The sequence below is a fragment of the Macrosteles quadrilineatus genome, unplaced genomic scaffold (assembly GCF_028750875.1).
Source record: "Macrosteles quadrilineatus isolate MER2022 unplaced genomic scaffold, UCM_ALF_1.0 Scaffold_2__2_contigs__length_208266976, whole genome shotgun sequence".
Lineage (NCBI taxonomy): Eukaryota > Metazoa > Arthropoda > Insecta > Hemiptera > Cicadellidae > Macrosteles > Macrosteles quadrilineatus.
In genome coordinates, this window is record NW_026542595.1 from 126,391,863 (window position 1) to 126,407,522 (window position 15,660).

General features: G+C 33.4%; 1 protein-coding gene across 1 annotated transcript in view; it reads left to right on the top strand.

Moving 5' to 3' along the window:
* Positions 1–15,660, top strand: part of LOC128986846 (kallikrein-11-like) — a 57,810-nt gene that overhangs the window by 4,307 nt on the left and 37,843 nt on the right. Inside the window, exon 2 of the mRNA XM_054407403.1 lies at positions 6,706–6,847. Coding sequence (XP_054263378.1) covers positions 6,752–6,847 — 96 coding nt within the window. The 5' untranslated portion in view covers positions 6,706–6,751. The remainder of the gene's footprint in view (positions 1–6,705; positions 6,848–15,660) is intronic.

Here is a 15,660-nt window from a genome sequence, read left to right on the forward strand (position 1 = left end):
TTTAGCCACCACCAATGTAGTCACATAATCATCATCCGAATTCATATCACGAAACTGATGGAATCCCGTTTCTTCTGTGTGCATTTGTTAAAGAAATGGTTTCCTTGAAACCAATTTAATGAAACCAGTTTCCTGAAACGGGTTTCTCCAGTGTGCACCCTGCCTAAGCGAATGCAAAATAACTAATATATTAATACTTATACCAATTTAATGTACCAAATATATATAATGAATACTTGTAACACAAATATTTATAGCTAGTTTTATTTTGGTTTATTTGTTACGATACTTCATCGAATTCATACTCTACGAAACTAGGTTTTTGGTGAACGAATTATAAAACAATTAATTTTAACTCAGTATAATTCAAGACTTTTAAATTTTAAGTACACCTCAATTGTTTCTTGGCAGCAAGTGTTTCTGTTTTTAATTTGAACTTCCGATATTTATTTCAGTGTCATATTTTTTTGCTAGACCTCAAAAAGAATAAGAGGTGGTCCCTACAAGACACGGTTGTTTTCTAGGGGTTCTCTTCTGAAAATATAATTGTAGGGTTCATCTTGTTTTAGTGATTTATTACTTGGGGTAGGCCACACCAGTTGTTTTTACTGTGATAGATGAAACGCCTTTGTTCTGTATCGAATGTTGAAAATCAACAAGTTTTAAACAGCATTAGTTTCTTTACATTAAAATAAAAAAATTAACTAGGTTTTACGTGTAGTTTAATAGCCTTATGCATGTCTAGGAGTAAAACTGTATCTAAAGCTGAAGATAAAGCTTCATTTTTTAATTTAAAAATATATACTGTTCTTACAAATTTACATTCGCAATATTAGTAATAACATTGACTATATATATAGTCAATGGTAATAATTATCAAAGGAAAAAGTATACTTACAAAATGTACAAACAAAACAATTATTGTTGTAACAGAATTCAATTGTAACATCTGGCTTATTGTTTCTTTCTTATATAGAGCTTATGTAAGCGTACAACTATTTATTTAAGTAGAGAAAGTATACCAAGCAGCATTTTAAAAAATTATAAATGTAAAAACAAATAATGTACTGGCCCATTGAAACTTAAGGCGTAAAATGTAACGTTAACCAAATCAAATAAAAACTAAAATTCTAAGATATAAGAAAAATCAAATATAATGTAGTATTGATAGGTAGCAGCAAACACTGTCTCAAAATAGATGAGAAAATGAGGACAAATTTAAAAACTAACTATTAAAAATTAAATTACTGTATAAGCAAAATTATAGCGAATTCCCCATATAGGGAATAAGCTACTTCTCTTAGTAGCAACTCGAAGAAGTTATCATTCAAAAGACATTTTTTTTAAATTCACTTTACAATTTCATCCTCTATCCTCTATTTGGATATTATTTTCAAAACAATATGTAACCCAATAGAAAAAGGGTTTTGCATTAATATATCGTTGGAATATATTTTTACTGGGATTGTAAAGGTCGAGGTAAATTTATACTGAAAGTATAGATGAAAGAATGTCAATAGAGTTATCAAACAATGTTGTCAATACCTGTCACAGGAGACTCTAAGCATCCGTTAGGTAACTATTGTCACATTCTAAAAGTTGTCACTTAGATAAACGGGTTAAAATGCCATAAACTGAATGAATACGATTAGTAATTACTTTATTAAATAGTTTGATTGATTTATTATCTGTTGAATTTATTGAATACACGAAAGCAAGGCCTGTTCGCCAGTTGAAGATCTTAATCTGCGTATTCTCTATGCCACATAGTTATGAAATGAAAACAATTTTTGAATTTTTTCACTCTATACATTGAGAATAAAAAAAATGTATATATTAGGTACTAAACTTTCTTCGCCACCTAACTCTTATACGTATACTTAAATAATACGTAAAAGATCGATACTCAACAATTTAATTACCCAAAAATCGTTTGACCTATTGCATAAAAAGAACTAACTTTGTTAGTAAAATACAATTTAAAATCTGAACTACACAACTATGCATGATATAGTGAAGAATACTTTACACTATAATACCATGATAATGCACGGTAAAGTACGAAATGAAAGTCTAAGAATGAAAGAATTTATATTTCCCAAAAAGTTGTAAGATATCGTATATTTTATTTTTCAATAGTAAAGAATATAGTAGCTTACGGCCATCTAAAAAACAACAAAACTTACTGTTTGAGTAATAATACATTTTACTAGAGAAATCGTTATTGTTATAAAGCGCAGAATTATAAACAATTCTTCATTATTTTATTATATTTCTTTATACAATATGTTTGTAGTTTTAGACAATTTATTAAGTATAGTAACTGAAGCCAATACTATATTTCAAACCAATTTGGAATCCTTTTTTATGTCCAAGTAAAAAAATATGGTCTCCAACAGAAAGGAAACATTTTCATTGTGAGGGTATATTTCTCTTGGTTATAGTTTTGCAGAAAATGATGAAGGAATTTATAGAACCAAATATAGGTTGTAAGTATTAACCTATATTATTGTAACTATTATCCATTCTAATAAAAACACAATTACATTCATATTAGTGGTATTATCTGAACAACAATTATTAGTGTAATGACCAGTTATTAACCAGTTTATATCTACCATTGTATAGAATAATAAATATACTTTGTAAATTACAGCGAAATGAAAGATATTCTTTATTCGTTTTGATACTTTTAAAGGTCCACCGGCTATCGCAATGATCTACTCGACCTATATTAAAATACCTAACTTAACCTAACCAATACAATAATGACTAATAGACCGTTATTCAAGCTGTACATGTATAAGCTCTGACTAGTAGACTTGCTAGACGCTGGAGTTATATCGTCTTTTATTGAGACAAATGGTGTCTGGGCGCTCTCAGGCATAAATCTTATACATTCTCCATTGGCTGGCGATTGCCGCTCAAAACACAAATGATTTATCGGCTCTACAATCCAAATCTTTGTTTAACTTTTAATTTGTTGGGACGTCTCATGAAATTATTTCAATGTTTGAAATGTCTGTGTATCAGTGTGTAGTGTCAGAACGTTTACTCATACACATTAAATTTTTTTAGTCTTTAAAATCCCCTTGGTATAATGCACGTCCAATGTTTTCGAAGTGAAAAATTTGCAAGTAAATATTGATTGGTGCAACAAAAAAGATAACGCGTTATGTTTACATATGTAAAATCTTTGGTTAAAATTTACCTATCACATTATAATCTAAAACTATTCTATTGAATAAAATGGGATTGCCACCAAGCATCACACATGACATAAGCTCAATGGTGATTAAGGTAGTCTGTTGGACAATATCATTGACTATATAACACTTCTTGTAGTGTTATATAGTCAATGACAATATTACATAGTTCATTTTATATTTGTTACCTGCAAGCCAATATGAAGTTTAGACTTAGTTTTACCTTATGAGTGAAATATTTCAAACTTTTTATCACTTCTGATTATGTATAGATTATAGTAAAGTGCACACCAGGTGATCAGAAGGCCAAGAAAAGAGAAAAGCCAAAAGCTTCTTGATAGTTGAAAGAAACAGAACCCAGATGTTTTCTTGGTAATTGAATTTCTTTAACTTAAATCTTTGGACGTTTAATGAGATCCAGGTTGAAGAAACAGTTGATCTCAGTAATTATTTTTGTCTATGATCTTAGTCAGTAAAAAGGTTACACAGAAGGTTACAACGCTCGTTTATCAAAACACGCCGTTGTTGTTACTAACTGTGCCCTTGAGCGTAATAAAATGTAGTTTGAAATTTAAGTGTCACTTGTCTTCAAAATAGTTCTAACGATTTTTGGGTAGACTTCCCTATCTGTTGGCACAAACAATCGAATGAAAATATCGATTATTCGATTGTTTCATTCAATATATCGATCGATATTTTGATTCGGTTGTTTGTGCAACAAGATATGGAAGTCTACTCCGATTGTTTTCGGTATTATAAGTATGTCATGTGCAGCATTCGAGTGTGTCTTCTACGTCAAACACATACATTCCTCCACGGTCATAATTACATTGTGTCTTATCAACTTCATTATAAAATCGCGTAAAAGGCTTATCCCTAAAAGGCAAAGTGTGACTCAGGTGTTTAGCAAGGGGTGTTTCAGTTGACTTTATTGTAGTTATTATTGTCAGGGTTTATAACACCTCTTGCACGTAAACTATGACCTAATAATGAGACTGTGGGAGGGATTCCAAGGAAACTGCAAGTGTTAAGTGGAATATGGTGAAATGTTTTGTACTCATCATTTACTGTAATGGACCTTATTGTTAGGAGACTTACCATGGACCTTGAATTGATTAAAACTAAATACATAATTTTATATAATAAACCCTTACCAACCTGCCGGTCCAAATTTTCCTGATTAGTGGAAACAACAATTTCGTTAAAATTAATGAACAGTACTTAATGTTTATTCCGACCCCTACTAAGTTTATGTTATATTTTTTCAGGGTAGGAATTTAGATGTAGTTATAAAATATTTCTGCATTGAGATGATTCAAAATTACCTTCATATTTTATATTATATTACACTATATCAACCTAACTTAAGTTTACAATACTATTACATTAAACTGTTGAAAACAATGAGAACAATATTTCCATTCGATAAGATTAAAGCTCAAACGATCCAACCAAAAATTCTAGACCAGTAGTCAACAAAGACAAAGGACATGCCTTCCCAGAACTTTGACAATGAGTTGAATCTGAAATTAGTTGGAGTTTTCAATGACTCGCCCACGATTCCAGTCATCTTTAAATATAAATTTACAACAAGATAATTCAATTCTTAAACTTCACTACACTTACTGTCACTTTTCGTATTGTATTTTTAGACTTGCAGATTAACTTTTTGACAGTTGGGAATTCTATTTTCAGTCTTGTTTTTTAATCAAATCTAGTAAAATGTGGTTATATTTTGACATTGAAATTAAAAACATCATTGCGTACATTTAGGAATAAATATAATCAAAAATTATATGAAAACAATATTAAAACAGTTTATATGTACTCTTTATAGCTTTGGTTAGTCAAACATCACACTATTTAAAGAAAAAAAAAATATCAAGCATTTTTCATCAAGCTCAGGTTTAACGACCGATGTAAAACAAGGATTAAAATAAATATATTTTTGGTCCGTATAGTGAATTAAATTTTGGTCATACTTCACTATTTTTCTGTTACCTAATATTCTAACAATTTCCCGTACAACTATCCTAAAATAAAAGTATTCTGTTAACGCACTCAAATATCAATATGTGAAATAACCTCAAAAAAACTTAGATTTACAATAGGATGTTAAGTACACGTACACTACTCAAAGTCAAAAGAACTTTATTGAGAAATTCTGTTTTCTAACCAAACGACGACCAAACCAGGACAGTTTGAATAAATCCATTAAATCCTTGTAAACCTTGTACAGAACATCACTATCGTAAACAAACAGAGATGTTCGCGTATAAGTTATACACGCGTACACGAAACGGATAAAATAAAGACATCTTAAATCCAGGACCTCTGTAAGGTCACTCAGCGGGGGCTGACCTTTCACCCTTAGTAGTTGTCAAACACAGCACGCCAACAAACTTGTACTTCTAGACATCTTGGTCAAACCCCACGGAGTCAGCAACGTCGACAGCAACTCATCGGGCTTTTATTTTGTGTGTATAAGCCTTTGGGATTGTTTTATTTTATGTAAGGGAACGGTCCAAAGACGGATTTTGTTTACTTATGTCAACCTTTAGTTGGATAGCATTGATTGATAGCGAAATGACAAATACGGTCCAGAACTACCTCACTTGGGAATCGAACCAGCGACATTCATAATTGAAGGCGAATACTATAATTTGCTCGATACAATTCTGACTGTTATTGAATAGAAATATTTTTGTACCAAAGGGATAGATTTCTTTACGTGCCTGTGTGCTTTATTAACTTTGTATGCTGCAATCAAATTCCTTCATTGCTGAGTGGTTTTCAGTTTAAAACTGTTTTGTAGGAATAACGTCAATAGTTACAAAATGTCGTACTCACAATACATTAACATAAATCAAATTACAATAATAATCACCCTTACTTTCAGCATAGATTGAAGGAGTACACACTTTTAACGTAGTGAGTGGTATGTATACTCTTTTAATCTATGTTTAAAGACAGCAACGAACACCAAGGTGAGGATTTTAAGCTGAAGAACACGTGGTGAATTTATAATCATTGTAGAATTGAGTGAGTTAATTTGTGTAGCTTTGTTAGACAATCAGCTGTTTCATTATTCTTAGAGCCCAATGACTAGGAACAGCTGGGTTCAGTTTCGAACCATATAAAGGTAACTTTAAACAATATTCTGCAAGCTAAAATTAACTTCGACGTTTAATTAACACTCTCACGTTTGTTTTACAATACCGGGCCGAAAACCTCCTCCAAAATATTTAAACGTTAAAATTAATTATGACTTTTATTATAGTCTGTATAATGAGACCTTTCTCCTGATCCGTTCACCTGGCCCGACGAAAAATCAGGGGACAGATTCCATCATACAGACTATAACAGAACACATATTGAGAATGTTAAAACCTATCTAAACTCATCTCTCTGGTACAAAGTCTACTGAACTTCCCAAACACAAACTAAGGGTTACAGCTGATAAAATGTAACGAAGAATAATTTAATCCATTGTTTTCAGAACACTTGTGCGAAATGTGAAAAAAATGGTTACATGAAGAGACAAAATGATCAACCGGAAACCGAGCCTGAACGCAGCTGTTTGGCTTAACTTCCTGTTGGTATCAACAATGGCTGTGGAACAACAGCTGAGCAACAATCAGGTGAGAAATACTATGTAAATATGCCTTGTTACTACCAAGGACCTCTGCCTCTTTTCAATGAGGCATCAGAAATGTCTAGGTTGATTGTTTACCTATGAATTGCAGTTAGGTTAGGTTAGTTTATTTCTGGTTTTATTTGGTTTATATTTTATGCCAGTTGTGGTCTTCCCGTTGTTTAGTAGTTACCAACCATTGTTTTATACAGTTCTATCGATTATAGTCTGTATAATACAACCTGTCTCCTGACCATCTGTATCCCTGGAACCGGCCCGGGTCTTATACAATTGGCCCAAGGTAGATGGATAGTCAAAATATAGGTTGCATCGTACAGACTATAGTGGTTACGACCTAACCTAAACTATTTCTTGAGAGTTTTAGCTTTGAGTGTTGGTAGTTTATCATCACCATGTTAAATTTTTAGCCATTTCCAGAATAAAAATGAAAGAATTTGCTGCTGCCAAATTCTGTGTATCAAATCCTCCGACTTGTTATTAAAACTAAACTGAAAGAGTTTACTGTAATGTAATCTATTATGTCCAGCTATACTATCCTAGATAAATTTTGAACATTACTTAATCTGATAAAACCAAGCGAAGAGGTTGACATCTAAGCCAAACACAACCTACATACCTTGGACTCTTGCTGAATGGACAGTGATAAAGTAAATATGCTTACAGAATGCATGTGTTTCAGTAGGATTGTTCAGTTAACTAGATTTCCCAGTTTCAAGGACACAAATATTACTTAACTTATAACAAATATGTACTAGAAGTTTTGGATACTTCGATTTCATCGTTTCCTTGGTCTTCAAAATGCACCAGTTCCACTGTACATGCTCTTTATTGCACATAGTTTGTTGGTAAATACTTAGAAAACTCATTATATTTATGTTCTGAAGACTAGGCAGTATACTCAGTAAGCTAACCTACTTTGCAATTTTCTTATTTATTAAAAGCCCTCCTCTTCATCAATTCGTTCTTAGTTTTCTTAAAGGTTTAAATTGAATTTACGAACATAACACTATTTTTCTTGAGAAAACTGAACAAATAGGAAACTTCATATTTGCTAAGGCATCTTCTCGGTTTACTTAAGCAACACCACAAGTGCATCGATTTGTCCAATAAATAAGATCCCCAGGCCATTGACGTTGGCCAATTTCCTCAAGCCATAAAGACTGACAGCTCTATGCTATTGGCTCTGATTGAATTGTAAATTTTAACGCCATCTTGGAAAACCACGTCAAATGAGGCTAGTCCTAAATGCTGCCCCCGGGGCTGAAATCAATTTTCGACTCCGCTGCAATCTTCCGTTGATTAATTTATGTATTACGAGATCGTCGCTTTTTCTCGGAGTTTTTATCAACGCCGAAGAACCTGCTAGACGCCCAAGGCGGTCCTACTAATTCGTTGTCCATACATCTTAATTTGGGTAAAACAATCAAGAGGTCCAAGACAGTAGGTAGGTGTAATTTATATCGTGGACAAAATTGAAAATTACAGACCAATATGTCTTCTGTTGAATTAATGGGTGGAATAAGCTAGTTTTCGAAGAAACACGGGTTAACGCTTTCAATTTGTAATAAACCTATGAGATTGTTCTGTATGTAAATAATTTACTTTATGAAGTTCGATACAAATGAGCTGATGACGTAGGCCTAATAATTTATGAATCAGAAACTTTATTTCATATCATTTATCAAATTCAAGATGCATTCAAAACATACAGGATTAGGATACAAACGGTAAGTATTTCAAGGGAAATAATCCACCCTCTTTAGGAAAAAAAAAATTTTTTTGAGACCCAATATGCATTAAAAACAAATGTATCTCCTGACTGTGTATTTAACACCTCCCTATTATTAAGACCCGAATACCTCTCCAATTAGGACACTCCCAAAACTCTCTCTGTTTTGAATTATTTAACAGAAAGACAATTGCCTTTCTGTTAAAGCATAACAGAAGAAAGCTGATCACCTTTTCAACTAAAAGAGTGTTTCTACTCTTGCCGGTTCTTATACAGATACAAGGCAACTATTTATAGCTGACCAGCTGAATATTTAGTACTCAGTGTAAAAAAACGTCACCGGCTCGATCCTGAAAAAAGTAAGTACCTTTTTGATGGTTCGAAATTGGACCCATCTGACCTTGATCAGTGACTTTTAATAAATGGCTCTGGCACTAAACCAGCTGATCAGTAAAAGCTACACAGATCATCTCACTCCATTCTACTCTCATCCTCCATCATATTTGGGTATAAACATCTAGGGTGTCACGTAATTATGGCAATGAACTTCTTCACTAGTTTCTCTGTTGCCCAAATGATTTTCCATCGCAAAGGAATGACTATAAAACTACTTTAGCTTCTCGCCTGGTCCATTTACCATCAGACGTATGACCCTATATCTACAGTAACTGTCCACATTGCGACGAAAGAAACCAGTTTGGTTCACTGAGCGATTGTCGCGGTATTCTTGTCCCGGTTGACCGATAGAACTCCGAGACATACTTTGTGATTGGAGTTAACAAGAGAGGAGAGGTCGTTATACGCGATAGACAACGGTTTTTATGTTTTTTAGCGAATTTTCCATATAAGGAATAAGCTATTGTAGGTCTCATAGTAAGGCCCGGGACTGATTTACTTTTTCGTCTTAATGTAATTAGCAGCAGCGAAAAAACCCAACCAATAAAATAAATAAATATTTGTATACAATAAACTTACATAATATGTGTCCGTTAGAACGGTAAAAAGAGTTAAATTGTTCTTAATTCGATATATGGGAAAACGTGTGTTTATTTGAACGTGTTCGCGAATAAGCATGACCGAAATACGAAGATGAGGATTTATGGGGTAAAAATTGTGCTATGTACTTCAAATTGTCATTATGCAAAATAAATTATCAATTAAAATTTTCTGTTGAGAACAAACCGTCGTTGGGCGAAGAGTGCGAATTCATCACCTGAAGTCTCGACCAAGTTATCAACATGAGGTGGCAGCTAATCAGCTGCTAGGTAGTTAGCACTACCCACGACAAATTTGTCCTCGATATCTCAAAACGTAATTGAACATGGAACCGTTCAAGATATTGGGGTCGGCCTACGCTCCACCACAAGGCCTGTTGTATCATATAGAACTGTCAAAGTATGTCTATCTTATTGAAGGAGGGTGTACACATGACATCACATCTATGAACCAGCTGTTGATTGAATAAATTCGCTGGTGTTCTTCTGACAACATTCTATAGATTCTTTCTCAGCTGTTTCTAATGAGAACAATCACGTGTTTTACACCTATCCCTTAGGTTCAGGCAGCTAAATTGGTTTCTTCCCTTTCAGGAGAAAATTAACTATTGATTACCGTGCGTATCTTACCAACACTGTTACAAGTGCTAACGCTAGGCATTAAATAAATAGTTCAACTAAGAGTTTAAATAGAAACCGACCCTTATGGACATAGTTTTTTATAGCATGGATTTGTCAATAAGAAATGTCATCGTCGACCAGAGGTTGAGGAGTAAGCTGATCTAGTGAACACGGTAGGTCGGTCCCAGAAATCCCTGGTTCAAATCCCGGCAATCACCAATGGATTTTATCCAAATGATAATCCCCCAACAATCTATGCCTATTCTGAAATAATGTGTAAAGCTTCTCCAGGCTAGAGCTGCCATCCTAGGATGTGAGCGACAACAAATATGGACCAGGTGCTGCCAATTTATTTGAAAAGAACATACAGTAGTTGAAGCTCTGACTATTTATAGAACTAGAGACTCCATCTCCATCTTTAAGTTGTCATAGTTTTTTGACCAAAACGGACGTAGATGAGGCGAGCAACCGACGGATCTTGGTGACGAAATTACTGATGTCTGTCGAATATGCAGACTTTTAAACCAAAAGTCTCATCAGACTCATCAGAAAACTTATTGTTGGCTACAGCATCTTTTACAACCCTTTAATTATCTCAGTAAAAAAAATAAGTTATAACATTTAATTTTAGACACTAGCAGGCTGAGAATGGCTTACAGAAATGTGTTATTTTTGAATTAGTAATTGGCAATAGCTGGTCCATATGGGATGTATACTTCAGTATCCCAAATAAAGGTAAATAGTTGAAGCCATTCACGAAAATTCATTATTGTTATACACCATCTTAGTAAATCTACGGATGGAGATTAAATTAAATTACTTCCTCTCGTAATGATCTAGTCTGAATTATTTTCAGTGCGGTTGAAATCCTGTTAACCCAACAAGAAAGCCAGCTAGTGTATCACTGTCTGGATCACATTTCCCACAAGTTTTGAACGTCTAGAAGCCACTCAAGCAGAAGTGGATTCCTCCGCACAGTTATTAATTACGACAAGCTCTGCAACTTCCTGTTGAAAAAATGCAGCGGAGACAGTTTCTATTTGCTCGGCGACGGAAAACTGACGGCGGTCTACGTGATCTGAAGACTTACAAGTGTGAGAAGACGGCGACATCGGTGGTCTGCAGTAAGAAAACAGTAGTGATTGGCTGAATGACAGATAAATGCAGCCTGATCCCAGTAGTATGGTCCATTTGGATGAGATTGGAGATGACAGATTTGATACCACAAACAGTACCTCTTGATCAGCATCGTACGTGTTATTTAAATTACCTGGAAGTACAAAAAATAAGTCAAATAGCACTTGTAATAATATATTTACACTTATACTGTTGCTGTTTACTCACACAACGTTAGATAAATAAAAAAAATGGTAAGTGGTGATCGATTTTGATTGGACACTGCAATTATCATGATACCCAATAGACGAATGACAAGAATCTCAATGGCATCCCTTATTATGTGATCCCTTATTATGTTATGTTGTGTGTCTTGATGCCAAACAATAATTTAGGAACGAAAGGAATAACTTCTACTGACAGTGTTCATTATTAGTTACTCTCAATAAAGTCATTGGCATTTTCCAACTAGAGTTTAGGGAATAGACCCAATACAGAAGAGTTCAATCAGCTAATCAATTTCGCTAGGGTGCTATTGCTCAATGAATGCTTTAGGTAAAGGAAGAAAAGAAACAAGAAAATATTGGATTATGTATTTACTAATGTTTTCCCTGTGGTTGTATCAGTATTATTAAACACCTAGCTGCATAAGAAAGAAAGTTCATTTTGGAGGTGAAAATACTTCCATTAGAAAATACTTATGAGGCTTCTAACAAAGACAGCTACGTAGAAACATAATATGGAGATATTTAAAACTTGTAAACCATATACTCAGGATCACTTTTGCAATACTTCGAAGACAAAACACTCACTCTACTCACGATGCAAACATGGATATCCTTGCCGAAGAGTTTGAATCCAAACTACTCGTCAATCACTGCCCAAGGAATCTCCAAGTAAAAAGCCACCCGGGCCCAGACACATGCCCCATATAAGGGTACGGCCCGCACGGGTCTTCCCATTTAAGGTCTAGGATAGGAATTCCTATTTTCGCCGATTCCCTCTGATCTTTAGTACGCTTCAGTACGTCAATCAAGGACGCTATATAGGGTTTTCAATACGGCCAGGAATCTATTTATATTCCCGATAATCCTATTAAGGATGAAACAATGGAATATTACTTTTTTGTTTTTGTCTTCGTGAATAGGTTTTACGCGGTTTGCGTAAATGTGCATTTGTGTTTTTTTGAAAACTACTTGATTATTCTAAAGAGGCGTTGTTGTAGTGTGCTGTTTTATCCATTTATGGAGATATTTTAAAATGGTTGTTTTGTTCATAAAACTATACTTATTTCATCAAAACAATCTGAGCAACAATATATAAATTGATTTTTATTTTATACGAGTTTTTGTTTCTCCGCTCGTTGCAAAATGTCCTTAATCGCCATGCGATTAAAATTAAACATCGAAAAGGAATCCAGTTCATTTTCAAGGTGTGACAGAGGTGTGAGCTCTATCACACCTTGCTGTATTCAATAATCAAAAGCTCAATGTTTTACCTTTTCATAATTTGTTTGAGTCATAAAACACGTCGGATTGTTTTTCATTTTCGTGAAATCTGTGGTCTAAAAGGTTTTATTGGCGATACAAATTTAGATTTCTCGACATTGTCATTATTGTACCCATCCCATCAAGTCGAGCTTATTTTAAATTGAATATCAGAAGAAAATAATTAAATAATGGATTGAGATACATTGTGAAGCATTTTTACTGTCTAAGGCTGATTATTTGTACCAAAACCATTAAAACGCCCAATAATCATGACAATTAAGCTCAGTTTAAAGTAATTACAAATCTACTGTCTTTTCTTAAAATGTTTAAGTACTTTTGGAAGAAAAACTAATAATTTAGGTTCAAATAATGGAGCTGAAAATCTCAGAAACTTTGTTACTAAACTAAGACTGTTCCTTCATCATGGATCATATTAAAAGCTGTATCAACACATTTTGTTCCAACGTCGAACTATCAAAAAGATTCACTGTCAAAACGTTTACCTTATGAAAACTCTTTACTCTCAATTTTCAAAGCGGATATGATTCAGAATAAGCTGTTCTGCAACTCGTCAGTCCAGCGCCAGACGCCGAAGTTACCTTGAATTACTGATCACTCTGCCATATCGGAAACTCCACTTCTTATCGACTCTTATCAGTCGGCATTTGGCTGACCTCATCTCGTGTAAGAAACCAGACTTGGAATATTCTGGTCAGTGACCATCTTGTCTGACGTTGACTCATCGGAATAAACTGAGGGAACTTTGATAGACGTTCCATTATAAACACTCTCAACAGCGCTTCGTTAAACATGTTTGTTTTCAGCCTGAATAAGTTGATTTTGAATCTAATTAGTAAATAGTTTTCTGGAATACAAAGTTTTGAGAAAACCATAAGCCTTACAACTATGAAGCTTGAATGAGAAGTCAAAATGAGAAATTCATAGTCGATGTATTATATTTTCTGTAACACTCTCCTAATGGATAGGATTTTAATTAGAGGTTTGTACTAGAAATTTCTTATAGCCTATTTATTTTAATTTTTCATGAGCTAATTAATAGTGTAAACTAACTTCAAATATGAACCAATTCTCAATAAAGTTAAATAAAATCAGTCTCAAGTTAGTTGGAACAAATTTACTATTTCTTTTTTCAACACACAATGTTTTCATGTTTCTTTTTTTAACCATCATAATTAAACATCTGTTAATACATTATTTCTTTGCAAAGAGGATAATATTGAATTATATAACAATATTACATTTTATAACAAATAGTGTTAATGTTAGTGATGAAATTTTCAATACAAATAGATAGTCTTGATTCTGCCACACAGCTGATTTCGAATACCAACAGAAGAGATTCATTTTACTGAATCTCTTCTGTAGTGTATTCGAAATCAGCTGTGTGGCAGAATCAAGACTATCTATTTGTATTGAAAATTTCATTACAATGGTCTTAACTTGCTTTTTTGCTAACTTAAGTTAGCAATTGTACAAAAAATCCAATTAGCTTAGTAAAATTAAAACTAATTTTTCCTTTTCGTGTTGCTAATATATCTGCCTTGGTCTACAAGACCACTCGATCAGATATGAATGCGTTATGTGAAATAGCTCAAGCAATTTAAAATGCAACAAAAGCAAAACCGCTGTCGTTAGTCAGTTTATGACATCGCCCACAAGTTATGTTATGCAAAGAGAGGCTTAAATGTTATGCAGAGACGCGAGATGTTATGCAAAGACACGACGGCAAAATCTCACTAGCCGCATAAATCCACTTACTTATTGGTCACATTGTAAAATGAAAGTTTTTCGGACTGTTCAAATATTTTAGTAGTTTAATTTTTTACCTTGGAATACAAAAGGTATGGTTGTAAAAATTTGAAGTGGGTCCCTGAAACATTATCCTGCTACTTCATTGAATTTATAGTGACATGTGATCTAGATTTTGAGTGAAATTTACACCCAAGCTGACAGCTGTTTTCTTAAAGTATTAAGTTTCATTACAACATATCTCTAAGAATTTATTTTTTTGTATATATTTTCTTAAAATGTTGTAGATCTCTTTACATCATGGTAGACTTTGGACAATTTATGAGAACATTTTTTATATCAAATCGGAGCAATCGTGAATACTAATTGAGCGAATGTTACTTAATAAGCATAACATTGTTTATTGTTAACTTTTTTGATTGAAAAACAAATTATAATCTGCAGGTTTTTTGCGGGGAGTATAGGAGTCGCGGTCACTGGTCGTAAATTCAAGGGACATATTTATATAATCTAACTTAACCTAGCCAAACTCCTATATGCGGATTAGGACCAGAGGTGGCCGGTTCGCCGTTACCCCTTTGCGGGACGGGTATATTCTAATATTGTAAAGGCATTTTTATTTTCTTAGTATCAAACACATTGTGGCTATAGATGCTGAATACCCTGGCCTCAGCAAACCTGCAGACCAAGCGAATTTCCATTTACCTGGCTGGATTTCTACTAAAATATTCCCTAAGAATTGCCAGATTTATTTCTTATTTATAACATTAATTTTAGTGAGTACCTAGGTTTGCTGCTACAGGGAAGATATTGAGACGTGTTTTTTTATTGCAATGTCGATAGCTTAATAAATAAATAAAATTGTATATTGAAGCGTTTTATGCCCAACGGTTACGGAGATAATTTTTACAAATTGTAAATTTAAAATTCCCATGTTATTCTAATGGAGAATAAATAAACTGTTGTAGTTTGCTTGTTTATGGATATATTTAAACCAAATTTGGAAATTTAGTTTATTATGAAATTATGTTGTTTTTATGGTAAATAAACATAAACAACAACACACTAAATAAACAAA